The 17438-nt window shown below is 47.0% G+C and overlaps 1 protein-coding gene across 5 annotated transcripts in view; it reads right to left on the reverse strand.

Moving 5' to 3' along the window:
* Positions 1-17438, reverse strand: part of prdm5 (PR domain containing 5) — a 350538-nt gene that overhangs the window by 16775 nt on the left and 316325 nt on the right. For all 5 annotated transcript variants that reach the window (XM_041197058.1, XM_041196880.1, XM_041196967.1 and 2 more), the window contains one exon: positions 13864-13968. In XM_041197058.1, the coding sequence (XP_041052992.1) occupies positions 13864-13968 (105 nt within the window). The remainder of the gene's footprint in view (positions 1-13863; positions 13969-17438) is intronic.

Consider the following 17438-nt stretch of genomic DNA (forward strand, 5'->3'; position numbering starts at 1 on the left):
CGTGGTCACCCCATAGCTTACGGAAGTGAAGGCAGAGAGGGAATGGGTGACGATCAGTCAAAAGAAAGGTGTCAGGTAGGCAGTCAGGAAATCCCAAGGGAGCATCTTGCTCAAGAACTGTTTTTCTGTGCTGGAAAACGGTGAGTGATTATTCCTTTGGGGAGCGCAGCAACACTGATGGCATTGTGAGTGGCTCAGCTGCACAGGACAGGGAGGAAACAGAGGGGAAGAGCAATAGTGGTAGGAGACTCAATAGTAAGGAGAGCAGACAGGCGTTTCTCCGGCCGTAGTCGTGACTCCAGGATGGTATGTTGCCTCCCTGGTGCCAGGGTCAAGGATGTCACTGAACGGCAACAGAGCATTCTAAAGGGGGAGGGCAAACAGACAGAGATCGTGGTACATATTGATACCAACGACATAGGTAGAAAGAGGGATGAGGTCCTGCAAGCAGAATTTAGGGAGCTAGGAAACAGATTAAAAAACAGGACCTCAAAGATAGTAATCTCTGGATTACTTCTGGTGCCACGCGTTAGTGAGTATAGAAATAGGAGATTAGGCCAGATGAATGTGTGGCTGGAGAGATGGTGCAGTTGGGAGGGCTTTAGATTTCTGGGGCATTGGGACCGTTTCTGGGGGCAGTGGGACAAGTACAAGGTGGACGGGTTGCACCTGAGCCAGAATGTGACCAACATCCTTGCGGGGAGGTTGGCTGGTGCTGTTGGGGAGGGGTTAAACTAGCTTGGCAGGGGGATGGGATCCTGAGAGGGGATTCAGCAGGGGAAGATGCACAGCCAAAATTAAAGAGAACAACTGAGTCTGGAAGGCATAGAAATTATAGGTCAGTTAAGGCACAAGGGAGTTTGGCAAGGTTGGATGGTATTTATTTTAATGCAAGGAGTCTGACGAATAAGACAGGTGAGTTGAGGGCACAATTTAACACATGGAAGTATGATGTCATTGCTGTCACAAGAGACATGGTTCAGAGAGGGGCAGGATTGGCAGCTCAATATTCCAGGATATAGGGTCTTCAGGCAAGACCAGAAAGAAGGTGAAGTCAAGAAATCAATTACAACAATAAGGAGGGATGACACCTGGGAAGGCTTCTCAAATGAAGCCGTTTGGGAGGAACTTAAAAACAAAAAAGGAGCACTCACATTGCTGGGAGTGTACCAAAGGCCCCCAAACAGTCAGAGAGAAATAGGAGAGCAGATATGTAGGCAAATTTCAGAGAAGTGTAAAAATAATAGATAGTAATAGTAGGGGATTTCAACTTCCCCAACATTAACTGGGTTAGTCATAGCGTGATAGGTTTAGAGGGAGCGGAATTCTTAAAATGCATCCAGGAGACCTTTTCAAGCCAGTCCTACAAGAGAGGGGGCAGTTCTGGACTTAGGTTTAGGGAATGAAGCCAGGCAAGTGGTAGAGGTATCAGTGGGGGAACAATTTTGCAGATAGTGATCATAACTCCATCAAATTCAAGGTGGCTATGGAAAAGGACAAGGATGGGCCAGAAAGCAGAGTTCTAAATTGGGGGAAGGCCGATTGTAATAAGATCCGATATGATGTGACCAGAGTGAATTGGGAGCAGCTATTTTTAGGTAAATCTGTGTCAAAGCAGTGGGACTTATTCAAGCAGGAAATAGGGAGGACCGGGCCAACATATTCCAATAAAGATAAAGGGTGGGACCAACAAATCCAGGGAATCCTGAATGTCAAGGGATATACAGGATTGGATAAAGAGAAAAAGGGAGGCTAATGGCAGATACCGAGGGCTCAAAATAGCGGAAGCCCTAAAGCAGTATAGAATGTGTAGGGGGGGAACTTAAAAAGGAAATTAGGAGAGCAAAAAGGGGGCAAGAAGAAACATTGGCAGATAAAATAGAGGAAAATCTAAAGTTATTTTACAAGTACATTAAGCATAAGAGGATAACTAGGGAAAGAGTAGGGCCCATTATGGACCATAGTGGTAATTTGTGTGTGGAGCCAGAAGACGTAGGTAGGGTTCTAAATTAATATTTTGCGTTGGTGTTCACAAGTGAGAGGGTTGACATGGGTATGGAAATCAGGCAGAAGAGCTGTGATATAATTAAATAAATTAGCATATCAAGGGAGGAGGTTCTAAGTAGATAAATCTCCAGGCCTGGATGAAATGTATCCCAGGCTATTCAGTGAGGCAAAGGAGGAGATAGCAGGGGCACTGGCGATAATTTTCAATACCTCTCTGGCCACAGGAGAGGTGCCAGAGAATGGAGGACAGCCAATGTGGGACCGTTATTCAAGAAGGGAGGAAAAGATAAACCAGGGAACTGCAGGACAGTCAGTCTAACCTCAGTGGTGGGGAAGGTATTGGAAGCAATTCTGAGAGACAGAATTAATCTACACTTGGAGAGGCAGAGATTAATCAAGGACAGTCAGCATGGTTTTGGTAAGGGGAGATCATGTCTGACCAATTTGATTGAATTTTTCGAAAAGGTGGCCAGGTGTATAGATGTGTGCATTTGACGTAGTGTACTTGGACTTCAGCAAGGCTTTTGATAATGTCCTGCATCGGAGACTGATAACGAAGGTAAGAGCCCATGGGATCCAAGGCAATTTGGCAAATTGGATCCAGAATGGGCTGAGTGGCAGGAAGCAGAAGGTGATGGTCTAGTGGTGTTTTTGTGACTGGATGCCTGTGTCCAGTGGGGTTCCACAGAGATCGGTGTTGGGTCCTTTGCTGTTTGTGGTATATATAAACGATTTAGACATGAATGTAGGAGGGTTGATCAGTAAATTTGCGGATGACACGAAAATTGGTGGGTTGGTAAATAGTGAGGAGAATAGCTTTAGATTACAGGAGGATATAGACGGGCTGGTCAGATGGGCAGATCAGTGGCAAATGGAATTTAATCCGGATAAGTGTGAGGTGATACACTTGGGCAAGACAAACAAGGCACAGGAATACACAATGAATGATAGGATCCTGGGTGTGAGAGGAGGACCCTGGTACAGGCAGTCAGCAGCAGCTAGAGGAAAGTGAGAGAGGAGGATCCTGAGCAGGCAGTCAGCAGCACCTAGTGGAAAGTGCAAAAGGAGGATTCTGGGACAGGCAGTCAGCAGCACCTAGAGGAGAGTGCGAGAGGAGGACCCTGGGGCAGGCAGTCAGCAGCAAGTAGAGGGGAGTGCAAGAGGAAGACCCTGGGACAGGCAGTCGGCAGCACCTAGCACCTAAAAGCACAGGAGAAACATACGTTCATTGGCTGGTGAGAAACTGTTGTTATAAAGTGCCATCAAGTAGCTAAGAATTAGAAAAACACATCCTTTTTAAGAGAATGGGCTCCTTACATTTAAGTAAGAAACACAAGCAATAGGGAATAAGTTGAGGTCAGGTGAAATGAAGTTGCATAAGTAAACCAAAGTAAAATAAAGTTAATGCAAGGGAAGTAAATTGATGCCATGGCAGGACAGTTCGGTCCTGTGGGAGTGTATGTCTTGTAATATATGGGAAGTTGTGGACACAATCAGTCTCCTAGACGACCACATGTGCAGGAAGTTGCAGAACCTTGAGCTCTGGGTTTTGGAGCTCGAGTGGAGGCTGGAGTCACGGTGGTGCATCCGCGAGGCTGAGAGCTACATGGATAGCACATTCAGAGAGGTGGTCACAGCACAGCTTCAGAGCCTGAAGGCAGAAAGGGAATGGGTGACTGCCAGGCAGTCCAAGGAAATTAGGCAGGTAGTGCAGGAATCCCCTGGGGTCCTGCTCACCAATTGGTTTACTGTTTTGGATACTGGTGAAGGCATTGGTCCTGCAGAGGAATGCAGTCAGAAGCAAGTTTGTGGCACCACATGCAGCTCTGCTGTAAAGGAAGGAAGAAAGAAGAGGGGAAGAGCAGTTTCAATAGAGGATTCATTCATTCGGGGAACAGACAGGCATTTCTGTGTCTGTAGATGTGACTCCAAGGTGGTATGTTGCCTCCCTGGTGCCAAGGTCAAGGATGTTATGGAACGGCTGAGGGACATTCTTCTGGGAGAGGGTGATCAGCCAGAGGTCGTGGTCCACGTTGGTACCAATAACTTAGGTAGGAAAAGGGATGAGGTCCTGAAAGCAGACGTCAGGGAGCGAGGGAGAAGAGTGAAAAGCAGGACCTCTAAAGCCGTAATCTCAGGATTACTCCCAGTCCCATATTAAAGCGAGTATAGAAATAGGAGAATTGAGCGAGTAAACATGTGGTTGGAAAGTGGTGCAGGAGGGAGGGCATTAGATTTCTGAGGCATTGGGATCAGTTCTGCGGAAGGTGGGACCTATACAAGCCTGATGGTCTACACCTGAACAGGACTAGGGCAAATATCCTCGCAGGGGGATAGTTGTTGGGGGGTGGGGGAGTTTAATCTAGATTGGCAGGGGGATGGGAACTTGAGGGCAAATTCAGAGCAGGGAACGGGAGATGGAGAATTAATGAGTGATTCTGAAAGACAGAAGCAGCACAGGTTAAGAAGTGTACAGCACAGGAATTTGGCAATGTTAAAAGGTATGTATGTAAATGCAAGGAGCACAGTAAACAAAGCCGATGAGCTGAGGGCACAGATAGACTCATGGCAGCATGATATCATCGCTATAACGGAAACTTGGCTAAAGGAGGGGCAAAAATGGCCCTCAGCATCCCTGGATATAGAGTGTTCAGGCAGGATAGGGAGGGGGATAAAAAAGGTGGGCGTGTAGCATTATTGGTGAAAGAATCAATTACAACTGTGAGGTAGGATGATATATTAAATGAAGCATCAAATGCCATATGGGTTGAGGTCAGAAATAAAAAAGGGGCAGCCACACTGCTAGGAGCATACTATAGACCTCCAAGTAGTGGAAGTGAGTTAGAAGAGCAAATATGTGGACAGATTTCTGAGTGCAAAAATAATAGAGCAGTAATTGTTAGGGACTTCAACCACCCTAATATCAACTGAGATACAAACAGGGCACAAAATTCTTGAAGTGCATTCAAGAGAACTTGTATAGCCAGCACGTAACAAGCCTAATGAGAAGGGGTGCAATTCTGGATTTAGGGCAAAATTTTCCCAGAATTGCACTAAGTGTGCTATCGGGCGAATAAAATGGAGTCCTACCTGCCAAGAAAAGGCAGGTTTTCATGTTGTATCGTCTCGAGCCTGCCTCGCTATTTATTCACTTCTGCGAAACGCGCTGTTTCCATGGTGGGTGTGGTCTCATTTGCGCCCCCCCCCCACCCCTCCACTGTTGCATCATGCCAGCTGCCATCTTTAAAAGGCAGCCACCAGCAGTGCTCATCGCCAAAGCTCACTGCTGCTGCCCAGGAGACATGGCTAACAAAGGAAAAAAGACTGCAGTCCCCGATTCAACGACGGGTCCCTTGAGCGACTGCTGGATACCGAGGAGGTCCGCTGGGATGTGCTATACCCCTGCTCTGGCTGCAGAATGAGCAGCAAAATCATCAACCCAGCTTGGGAGGCGGTGGCCGTGGTGGTCAGCGCAAACACCCTGCAGAGGAGGACAGCCACCCAGTGCCACAAAAGGATGAATGGATCTCCTCTGTTCCACCAAAGTAAATCACTCTTCTCATCACTCCCATCTCGCACACTCACAAACCAATCACACATCCACAGGGCCCTCACTCACTGCCAGTGCAAGGGACATCACCATTCATTCTTTCACACACACAGTTATTGTCCTCATCCCATCCATGGGACCACTCACCATCCACACAGGCCAGGCATATTTAACATCTGGCCCAGCAGGCGTCCTGATACACATGCACCCCATTCTCTATCCATGCAGGACAAACTGGCACGCAACAGGAAAGAAAGGTCGCTGACAGGTGGAAGGATGCCGGAGATCAAAGTTCTGACAGAATTTGATAACAGAGCTATCCAGCTGCCGATGATGACCAGGACCTGTGCAGTGAGATTGGCACTGCTCTGTCAAGTGAGCATCCAGCAGTGCAATATCCATCAGACAACCATGCCGTGAGTGATATGTCCTCTTTCATAGACCATTGCCATGCACTAATTATCTCCCCTTGCTTTTCCAGACACATCTGCCAAACAGCTGACACAGTCCATGACCCAGAGCCTCCAATCCAGTCCCGAAGAAAATTCTGAAGAGGAATCTGAAGGTACCCTCCCTGAAGTCCCATCACAGCGCTCACAACCACATCCTCCACCAGCACAGAGACACACACTTCGGTGGCGCCCAGCTTTAGAGTAACTTCGGGATCACAATCTGGCGAGCACATCCCACTTTCTGATCCACAGCAGACAAAGGTAGGGATTTCCCAGGTCCCCGGCACTTGGAGGGCTGCTGGATGCCAGAGAGTTGCTGAGTCCGAGTCAGATGACAAGTTTCTGGATTTGGTCATATCACAGTTGCTGGAGCTGCAAAGTCAAGCTCGGGAAGATGAGGAAGGGATGTCCGCTACACTCCTCAGATTGCAAGGCACAATGGAGGAGTCTGTCCGTCTTCAGGCTGAGGTGATAGCACCAGCATTGCAATGCACCAAGGTCAACGCTGGCAGGATGGCGGCTGCCATGGAAGCCTAGGTCTAGGACGTCACTCCTGCACTGCTGCGCAGGCTTAACTCTGTCGCTGATGTCATAGTTGGCCTCCAAGAGTGTGTATGTGATAGGAGTGCTAGACAGCTAGCCCTTCCATTCACGAAGTCAGCCAGGGGCTCTTGGGCACCCATAGGGAGGAGGATCAGCAGGTGCACACTCTGGGGCCATGCACCCAGGTGACCCTGGGAGTGACCGGCCCATCTGACTCCCCTCTTCCTGTGACCTCTGCAGCTCCAGCTTCACAGGCCAAGGAGGGTGCTACTGCCACACAGCAGGACCCTGAAAGAAGGCCGGACGCCCAAAGTCATCACAGACAGGGCATCACAGTCAGCAGGCTACCTCCACCTCCGCTGTAGATATCCGGGGAGCACCGAGATGTAGTGGCAGGGTTAGGAAAGTTAGGTACAAGTAGTTGCACAGCTTAGCCCTGGGTGTTGATCACTTGTACATACTGTTCACTATTGTCAATAAACTCCTAAGATGTCTCCCTGCCTGTGGCTCCTTGTTCTGATGAAAACTGTTCTTGTACTCAGATATGAAACTTTTTGCACAAGTTCATAGGCACGTGTCTCGTCCAGGGTCTCTTCACTGTGCAGCCTTCAGACCACAGTGATGGTCCAGACTCACATTCCTTGCAAACGTTACTGATGCCTGCACCTCGGCTGTGCTAGTCATTGCTGCCAGAATGTAGTGGGCAGGGGCCACAGAGTTCTCTCATTCTCTCTCTGTGCTCTCAGCACCTTTAAGGTGGGGCTGGCCCCCATCATAGAACCATAGAAAAGTTACAGCACAGAAGGAGGCCATCTGGCCCATCTTGTCCATGCCAGCCTGAGGATACCCAGGTGCCATTTTTCATCCCACCTTCCTGCACCCGACCCATAGCCCTGCAGCTTACAGCACTTAAGGTGCAGATCCAGGTACTTTTTAAAATAGTTTAGAGTTTCTGCCTCCACCACCAACTTGGACAGCAAATTCCAGACATCCACTAACCTCTGCATAAAAAATTTCTTCCTCATATCCCCCCTACACCTTCTGTCACTTATCTTGAATCTATGCCCCCTGGTTCTAGAATTCTCCACCGAAGGAAACAATTTTATCCTGTCCACTCTATTTATTCCCCTCATAATTTTGTACACCTCAATCAAGTCACCTCTCAGCCTTCTTTGTTCTAAGGAAAACAACCCCAACCTATCCAATCTCTCCTCGTAGCTACACTTTTCTAATCCTGGCAACATTCTTGTAAACCTCCTCTGAACTCTCTCCAGAGCTATTACGTCCTTCCTGTAATGTGGTGACCAGAACTGCACACAAATTCTAGTTGTGGCTTCACCAGTGTTTTATACAGTTCCAACATTATATCCTTACTTTTATATTCTATACCTCTGCTAATGAAGGAGAGCATTCCATATGCCTTCTTTACAACCTTGTCTACTTGAACTGCTGCCTTCAGGGACCTGTGTACTTGTACGCCAAGACCTCTCACTTCATCTACCCCTTTTAGTATATTCCCATTTATTGTGTAATCCCTGTAACTGTTTGACCTCCCTAAATGTATGACCTCACACTTCTCTATGTTAAAATCCATCTGCCATTTTACTGCCCACTCCACCAACCCATCTATATCGTTTTGGAGATTTTGGCTATCATCTACACTATCCACTACTCAGCCAATCTTTGTGTCATCTGCAAATTTCCCAATCCTGCCCCCAACGTTCATGTCCAAATTGTTAATATATAACGCAAACAGCAAGGTTCCCAACACCGAACCCTGTGGAATACCACTTGAGACAACTTTCCGTTCGTAAGGGCATCCATCGACCATTAACCTTTGTTTCCTGTTATAAAGCCAATCTTTTCTCCAGTTTGCACCATTACCCTGAATCCCATGGGCTTTTACTTTCCTGACCAATCTGCCATGTGGGACCTTGTCAAATGCCTTGCTAAAATCCATGTACACAACATCCACTGCACTACCTTCATCAACCCTTCTTGTCACTTCCTCAAAGAATTCAATCAAATTTGTGAGGCAAGACCTTCCTTTAACAAATCTATGCTGACCATCCATGACTAGTCCATGCCTTTCCACACGACAGTTAATCCTATCTCTCAGGATTGATTCTACTAATTTACTCAACACCGATGTAAGACTAACTGGCCTATCATTGTTTGGCATTTCCTTTGATCCCTTTTTAACCAATGGAACTACGTTTGCATTTCTCCAGTCCTCTGGTACCTCCCCTGTATCTAGTGAAGATTGGAAAATCATCCTCAGAGCATCTGCTATCTCCTCCCTGACTTCCTTCAGCAGCCTTGGAAACAATCCATCTGGCCCTGGTGACTTATCAACTTTCAAGGATTTCAACCCTTTGAGTACTTCCTCTCTCTTTATGACTATCCCGTCTAATATCTCACAATGTTTCTCCTGGACTAGTATATCTACATCCTCCCTTTCCTTTGTAACACGGAGACAAAATATTCATTCAAAACCCTTCCCACAGCCTGTGCATCTACACACAAGTTTTCGTCTTCATCTTCATCATCCACTTTTTCCTTAACTAACCTTTTAACATTAATGTATTGGTAAAGCATATTTGGGTTATCTTTAACTTTACTTGCTAATCTTTTTTCATGTCCTCTCTTTGATTTCCTTGTTTCCTTTTTTACTTTGTCCCTGCACTTCCAGTACTCATCTAGGCTATCTGCAGTGCTTAGTTCTTTATGCCAATCATATGCTTTCTTTTTCTGTTTGATCTCCCCCTGTATTCCTCTAGACAACCAGGGGGATCTAGATTTGGCAGTAGCACTCTTATTTTTGTAGGGGACATGTCTACTTTGTACAATTAGGATCTCACTTTTTAGTGCTTCCCACTGGTTTTCCACTGTTTTATCCTCCAGCAGTGCTGTCCAGTCCACCTCAGCCAAGTCCCTTCTCATTTCTGCAAAATTTGCCTTCCCTCAGTTCAAGACTTTTACTCCTGCCTTATCTCTGTCCTTTTCCATGGTAATGATAACTGAATTGTGATCACTGTCCCTGATATGGTCGCCAACTGTCACTTCACCCACTTGCCCTTCTTCATTCCCGAAGAGTAGGTCTAGAATTGCATTTCCTCTTGTTGTCAGTAATTGGTTGAAAAAATTTACCTGGACACACTGCATGAATTTTTCTCTCTCAGTGCCCCTTATATTGTTTGAATCCCAGATAATATTAGGATAGTTGAAGTTTCCTACTATTATTGCCCTCTTGTTCTTACAAGCAGAAATTTGCCTACATATCTGTTCTTCTATCTCCTTTTCACTATTTGGGGGTCTGTCGTATACTCCCAGTAGTGTGACTGCCCCCTTTTTTTATTTCTAAACTCAATCCATAAAGCCTCGTTTGTTGACCCATTTAGTATATCATCCCTCTCACAACTGGAATTGATTATTTAACCATTAGTGCTAACCCCACCTCCTTTTTTATCTCCTACTCTATCATGTCTGAAGACTATAACCAGGGACTCTATCACACCAGCATGTGTGACCAGTGATGCTGTGCACCAGCTCCTGAAGGGCTGAGGTCTGAATGCGGACACAACACAAGATGCATCTAAAGTTTCATGGCTGCGCCTCTGAAATGGCCCTGATCATGGAGCGCAAGCGAGCTGCCCTCGGCCAGACAGGAGCCAGAAATTCTCAGAGGCTATGTGAAGATCTATGGAGTGTCCTCACTGCATGTTGTCATCATCCTCCTGGAATCTAGCGACTATTAGGTCCTCCACTGCATCTCCATGACAGGAGCATTCTCAAAGAGGGTTTTGGCGCTGCCATAAGCCAAAGTGGAGTGAAACACTCACAACTGCGAGGTGGGGATCTATGGGGACACCTCACTGCATGTGATCACCCTCCACAAATCTGGCAGCTATGAGGGCCTCCCGAGTTCTCCTGCTTCGTCTAGCCAGTGCGAGAGCCTCATCCCCTTCATCATCACCACTGAAGACCCCTCACTCTCATTGTCATCCACCTCATCAGAAGAGAACTCCAGCTCCTCAGCCAGCTCCTCAGCCCGTTGGAGCGCCAGGTTGTAACGGGCGCAGCAGATGACAACGACGTGTGCCGCTCTCTGCAGACTGTATTGCAGGGCTCCACCAGACCGGTCCTGGCACTAGAACTGCATCTTCAGCATCCTGATGGTCTGCCCCACCAAGTTACGAGTTGCTGCACAAGCCTCATTATAGTGTCGCTCTGCTGCAGTCTGAGGTCGCCGCATGGGTATCATCAGTCACGGCCTCTGCAGGTAGCCCTTGTCCCCAAGTAGCCAACCCTGCAGCCTCTGTGGTCCTGGAAGACTGTAGGGATCTGTGAGCGACTCAGGATGTAGACATTGTGCACATACCTGCAGGATGCGTTTCTGGTGGTCGCTCACGAGCTGCATGTTCAGTGAGTGGAGGCCCTTGTGGTTGATGAAGTCCACCGTGTGTAGGGACAAAGAACTGAGTGCCACATGAGTGCAGTCAATTGCACCCTGCACCTGTGGGAATCCCAAGATCAGGGCGAATCCAATGGCCCTTGCATCCTGGCTGTTCTGGTTCTGGACGAAATGCACAAAGTTGTGTGCCATGGAGAAGATGGCATCCATGACCTCATGGATGCATTTGTGGCTGACGGATAGTGAAATCCCACAGGGGCACCTATGGAGCCCTGAAAGTAGCCACTGGCATAGAAATTGAGCACCACGGTCACTTTCACAGCCACTGGCAGTGGATGCCCTCCATGTCTCCTTGGCGCCAATTCCTGCAGTAAGTGGCAGATGTGAGCCGTCAGGTCCCTAGACATGCACAGTCGTTGGTGACACTGGTTCTCAGTCATCTGCAGGAATGGCAGGCGGTGTCTACAGACTCTGGGTGTCACTAGGCACCGACAAGCCACGGCTTGCTTTCGTTCCTGGGCAGCGTGTGCAGGAGCCACTGCTGTCCCTTCTTCATGAGGTCGCTGCTCCTGCCTTTGCACAGCCAGGAGCCTCAGTCACTCTCCTCAGTCTTTTACGGTCTCTGTAAGCCATCAGGCGTATAGCTAGGTCACCAGGATCCATGATCCTGACGTGGTCGTCCTACAGTATGAAAGAGAGAGAGAGAGAGACGTGATTATCATGGCTGTACTTAGCACCTTTCCTGGTCCTGTGTGGCTGCTCCCTAACACTTCCTGGAGAGTGCTGGTCACCCCTCGGATGGCCAGAGATGAGAGCGCTGCATGGCTGCCCTGTCAACCTGCGACATGGGGGACACTGGTCCAAATCAGGATGCTGAGATTGCAAGAGGCTGTGAGCACTTCCAGCAGCGACTCCTACATGGCCAGCACTGGCGAGGAGATTGTACAATGTGTGCGGTCCAACTGCTCTGCAATCCAATAAAGTGGTGGCGGACTCAAAGTCTGTTCTTGGGGTGTGGGGACGGGGTAAGGTATGGAGCACTTGGTGGTCCTTTGGTGTCTCCGTGTTGCTTGCATGGAAGGGCAGGTGAAGAGCTCGACCCCATTCATACCACTGTGGCTGCGCCTGATCTGTCTCATTAGGTGTCCCTAATGCGTAGCCAATTCCCTCGCTTACCCTGACCCCCGGCTGGATTGCCTGTGTGTGGGATACAGTGCCCGGTCAGCACGTAGCACCTCCCCCTCCCCCCCCCACCAACTATGGTCACCTCCGAGGCTAGTCAGCACTTTCCCCTGGACACCACCCCCCACCCCCTGCCTCAGCAGTTGCTTCCGAGGCTGGCCAGCACTTGCCCCTGCACCCCCCATGGCCTGTAAACAACAGGTGAGCTGTGGAGAACGCTGCTGCTCACTCACCTCAGTTTCTCCAAAGTGAAGGCCGCCAAGTGCACATCGCCTGCGTGCTGCTGTGAAACACATTGTTGTGCTTTCCCACCAACACGGATGCACAATACGGCAGGGGTCCATGATCCTGGCAGGATGGCCTTTTAATTCAATGCTGATGTATTACAATTCGCTCCCCACCGACCGATGGTAGGAAACGCGGCCCACCATCGGCGGACTGAGAGGACGATCGTGACCTGCCTTCACGCCGTCATGAAGCAGGTCACGCCACATTTCCTGCACTCGCCACCTATCACGCCTGCTGCCAGCGGGCTCGGAAAATTCCGCCCTTAGTCTTAGGGAAGGCAGCAGAACCAGTGGATGAAGTAGCAGTGGGGGACCGTTTTGGAGATAGTGACTATAATATAGGTAGATTTAGCGTCATTATGGAAACGGACATAGATAGAACAGGAGTAAAAATTCTAAATTGGGGCAAGACAATTTTTACAAAGTTGAGAGGTGAGCTGGCGAGAGTGGACTGGATACAGCTATTAGAAGGAAAAACTGCGTCAAATCAGTGGGAGGTATTCAAAGACAAGATTCTATGGGCACAAAGGAAAAAAGAGTGGTATTGCCAAATCTAGAGCCCCTTGGTTATCCAGGAGCTTACAGGCCCAAGATAAAGCAGAAAAAGAAAGTTTATGATAGTTATAAAAGACTTAATACTGTAGAAAGCGTAGAGGAGTATAGAAAGTACAGGGGTGAAGTAAAAATGGAAATTAGGAAAGCAAAGAGAGGATATGAGAAAATATTGGTAGGCAAAATCAAAGAAAATCAGTACATTAAGAGCAAGAGAATAACTAAGGTAAAGACAGGGCCTATCAGGGGTGTACACAGTAACTTCTGGATTGATGCAGAAGATATGGGCAGGGTTCTCAATGAGTACTTTGTCTCCATCTTCACTAAGAGAGGGATGATGCAGACATTCTAGTTAAAGAGGAGTGTGAAATATTGGATACAATAAGCATAGTAAGAGGAAGGAACTAAATAGCAATCCGAATATTGCCAGCTAGCAACATCTTCACTTTCACCACTAACACAATAATGTGACAGAGTCACATAGTTCTATGTACCTTCTGAGGGTCGCCACCCTTATAAATTAAGAGTATATTTTTATCTCAGTTGTATAATATGGTATTGCAGCTGGGCACACAGGATCATGCCGACCTTCACCACTAAGTTTTCATATAATTTTGCAAGTATCTTTGCATTTTGGGCTTTTTGCATATTCTTTTCATTGATAGGTTTTATATATATGTAAACATATAAACATTGAATTCACAAAAATTTTGAAAAATCACAGGCTACAGCACTGAGACAGAGAGGTTATCTAGGACAATGCTGGGATATATTGCATCATATCTGATTCATTATATACCCAGATCAGGTGCTTACTTAATGCTGTTTTTGCAAAATGGAACAATCAATATCTTTAAAAAAGACTCAGTTACTTACATCACATTGGAATGGTTTTTCTCCGGTATGGGTCCTCATATGTTCATCTAGGCCCCTTTTTTGACTAAAAGCCTTGTTACATTCTGAGCATTGGTAAGGTTTTTCCTGGGGAATCGACAATAGAAAAAGTGAAAGTGAGTCAGTGCAGAAACCCAGAAATTACTGAAGGCAAATTTGGTGCTGGGAAGTGTGTGTGTTTTTTCCCTTGGAGGGATTCAGCCAGTGAAAAATATCAACTTGTTTGCAAAGGCCTCAGTAAAGGCTGAGAAAATCAACTCCTCCAGATTTTCTTATCATCACCCATCAGTAATTTAATAAAACAGTTATGTCTGCCATTGGAGGAATTTCTTCAGTTTATCCTGTTCTGTGTAACACCATAGATTAGATTAAACAGAAAAAGGGATATTTACCTGTTTTACACATGCACTTAATTAACTTTAAATTCCAAGGAAATGCATATTTATTTGTCGTTTCAAATTCTACTCAAAATCCCAAGGAAATGCATATTTATGTATGGTTTCACATTCTACTCATTCAAAGTACAAACTTAAATAAATGGCTACCTTGTTAGTAGCATAGATACACAGGAATTTGAAATGACATTGTCACAAAGACCCTATAATATTGGGGGGGTGTGGGGCTGGGGGGGGAGGAGGAGGAGGTGGTGGTTCCTGGCTTCCTGAATCATTATTCAGTGACCACTGCTAGAAGTGCATATGTGAAGACTTTGGGCAAGGACAGCATTAAGACCCCACCCATGTTAAGTAGACTGCCAACATTCATTACCTAAGCTCACAAATGACAACTTCTACTTGATAGCAGAAGGCACCTGTCAGGTGTGGAACCATACCCAGCTAAACAGATAACGCTCACAGCAGGAAAACGTAGAAAGCTGGGAGAAACTAGCTGAAATGAAACAGATGTAAATACAAAGGCCTAAATTAAAAAAAATTATTTTGCCCAAGGCATAACATGAAATTATGGAGCCACATGGTAAACCTGGAGCGTGCCGTGAATGCAGCACACTAAAACAAATATGTTATCCAGTAGCCCAATACTCCCAAGGGGCACATCGAGATATTAATAAACTGGTTGCATAGCCCCTAATTCTAACTGAGTCATATTTGAACTAGTCTCTGATTTCAACAAAGACTTTCAAGAAATTTTAATTTCATAAAGTCTGCATAAAATATCAGAGTAAATGGAGCTTTCAGCATATTGAGGCATATGAAGACTTTCAGCAGAAATAGCTGCTTGAATTTTGGTTTCAAAAAACACTGCTCTCCTCTGTCTGGCTGAACTTGTTCTCACACTGAACAATTTCTCCTTCACTCCTTCAACTCCTCTCACTTCCCCCAAATAAAAGGTGTGGCTATGGGTACCCACATGGGCCCCAGCTATGCCTGTCTCTTTATGGGCTATGTGGAACATTCCTTGTTCCAGTCCTACTCCGGCCCCCTTCCACAACTCTTTCTCTGGTACATCGATGATTACTTCGGTGCTGCTTCGTGCTCTCGTCGGGACTTGGAAAAATTTATTAATTTTGCTTCCAATCTCCACCCCTCCATCATTTTCACATGGTCCATCTCTGACACTTCCCTTCCCTTCCTTGACCTCTCTGCCTCAATCTCTGGTGATAGACTGTCCACCAATATCCATTACAAGCCTACCGACTCCCACAGCTACCTCGACTACAGCTCCTCAAACCTCGCTTCCTGTAAGGACTCCATCCCATTCTCACAGTTCCTTCACCTCCGTCGCATCTGTTCTGATGATGCTACCTTCAAAAACAGTTCTTCTGACATGTCCTCCTTCTTCCTTAACTGAGGTTTTCCACCCATGGTCGTTGACAGGGCCCTCAACCGTGTCCGGCCCATCTCCCGCGCATCCACCCTCACACCTTCTCCTCCCTCCCAGAAACATGATAGGGTCCCCCTTGTCCTCACTTATCACCCCACCAGCCTCTGCATTCAAAGGATCATCCTCCGCCATTTCCGCCAACTCCAGCATGATGCCACCACCAAACACATCTTCCCTTCACCCCCCCGGCGGCATTCCGTAGGGATCGTTCCCTCCGGGACACCCTGGTCCACTCCTCCATCACCCCCTACTCCTCAACCCCCACTTATGGCACCTCCCCATGCCCACACAAAAGATGCAACACCTGCCCCTTCACTTCCTCTCACCTCACCGTCTAAGGTCCCAAACACTCCTTTCAAGTGAAGCAGCATTTCACTTGCATTTCCCCCAACTTAGTCTACTGCATTCGTTGCTCCCAATGCGGTCTCCTCTACATTGGAGAGACCAAACGTAAACTGGGCGACCGCTTTGCAGAACACCTGCGGTCTGTCCGCAAGAATGACCCAAACCTCCCTGTCGCTTGCCATTTTAACACTCTACCCTGCTCTCTTGCCCACATGTCTGTCCTTGGCTTGCTGCATTGTTTCAGTGAAGCCCAACGCAAACTGGAGGAACAGCACCTCATCTTCCAACTAGGCACTTTACAGCCTTCTGGACTGAATATTGAATTCAACAACTTTAGATCTTGAACTCCCTCCTCCATCCCCACCCTCTTTCTGTTTCTTCTCCCTTCCTTTTGTTTTTCCAATAATTTATATAGATTTTTCTTTTCCCACCTATTTCTATTATTTTTAAATCTTTTATGCCCTCCCCCAACCCCACTAGAGCTGTACCTTGAGTGCCGTATCATCCATTCTTAGTTAGCACATTCATTTAGATAATATCACCAACTTCAACACCTCTGTGTTCTTTTGTCTGTGACATCTTTTGATTATCTGCTCCTATCACTGCTTGCTTGTCCCTACAGCCACACCACCCCCTCCACTTCTCTCCCCCAACCCAACACCCCCTCTCTCTCTCTCCCCCCCGCCCCCCAACCTTAAACCAGCTTATATTTCACCCCTCTCCTTGGATTCACCCAGTTCTGTTGAAGGGTCATGAGGACTCGAAACGTCAACTCTTTTCTTCTCCGCTGATGCTGCCAGACCTGCTGAGTTTTTCCAGGCAATTCTGTTTTTGTTATAAAGTAGATGCTGTGTTTGAGCAGAAACATGAAGCAAATCTGTCACCATGAATTAGCGACCTTACTCTACTTAGACAACACCAGAACAGCTGTGTAGAGAAAACAAAACATTCTACAGATTGACACCAAAAAATGAAAGCTGAGCACACTTAGTTAATCTTGGAATGAAAATTTCCATTTCCTTAACCTTGGTGTATTTGCCACTATAAAGATTGAGTAGGGAGGTCTTGTGCCACAGTGGTAGCATCCCTACTTCAGGGTCTGAAGCTCCAGGCTCAGGTCCCACTTCAGGACTTGATGGTCATGGAACATATGTTCATAACATGGCCAAACAGATTGCTTATCAGCCTGTAAATCTTTCCAAAATGTCTGATGGCAGGTGGTAAGAGTGAAGAGTTTCCTGGTCAGTCATAGTACAGAAGGCAACAGCAAACCACTGCAGTACTTTGCCAAGCATCATGGACCAATCCAATGGAAGTTCATGGTTGCAATGCTAATGGGTTTGATCATATAGCCAATACAGAGACATGGT

This window comes from Carcharodon carcharias, chromosome 1 (genome assembly GCF_017639515.1).
Source record: "Carcharodon carcharias isolate sCarCar2 chromosome 1, sCarCar2.pri, whole genome shotgun sequence".
NCBI classification, from domain to species: domain Eukaryota; kingdom Metazoa; phylum Chordata; class Chondrichthyes; order Lamniformes; family Lamnidae; genus Carcharodon; species Carcharodon carcharias.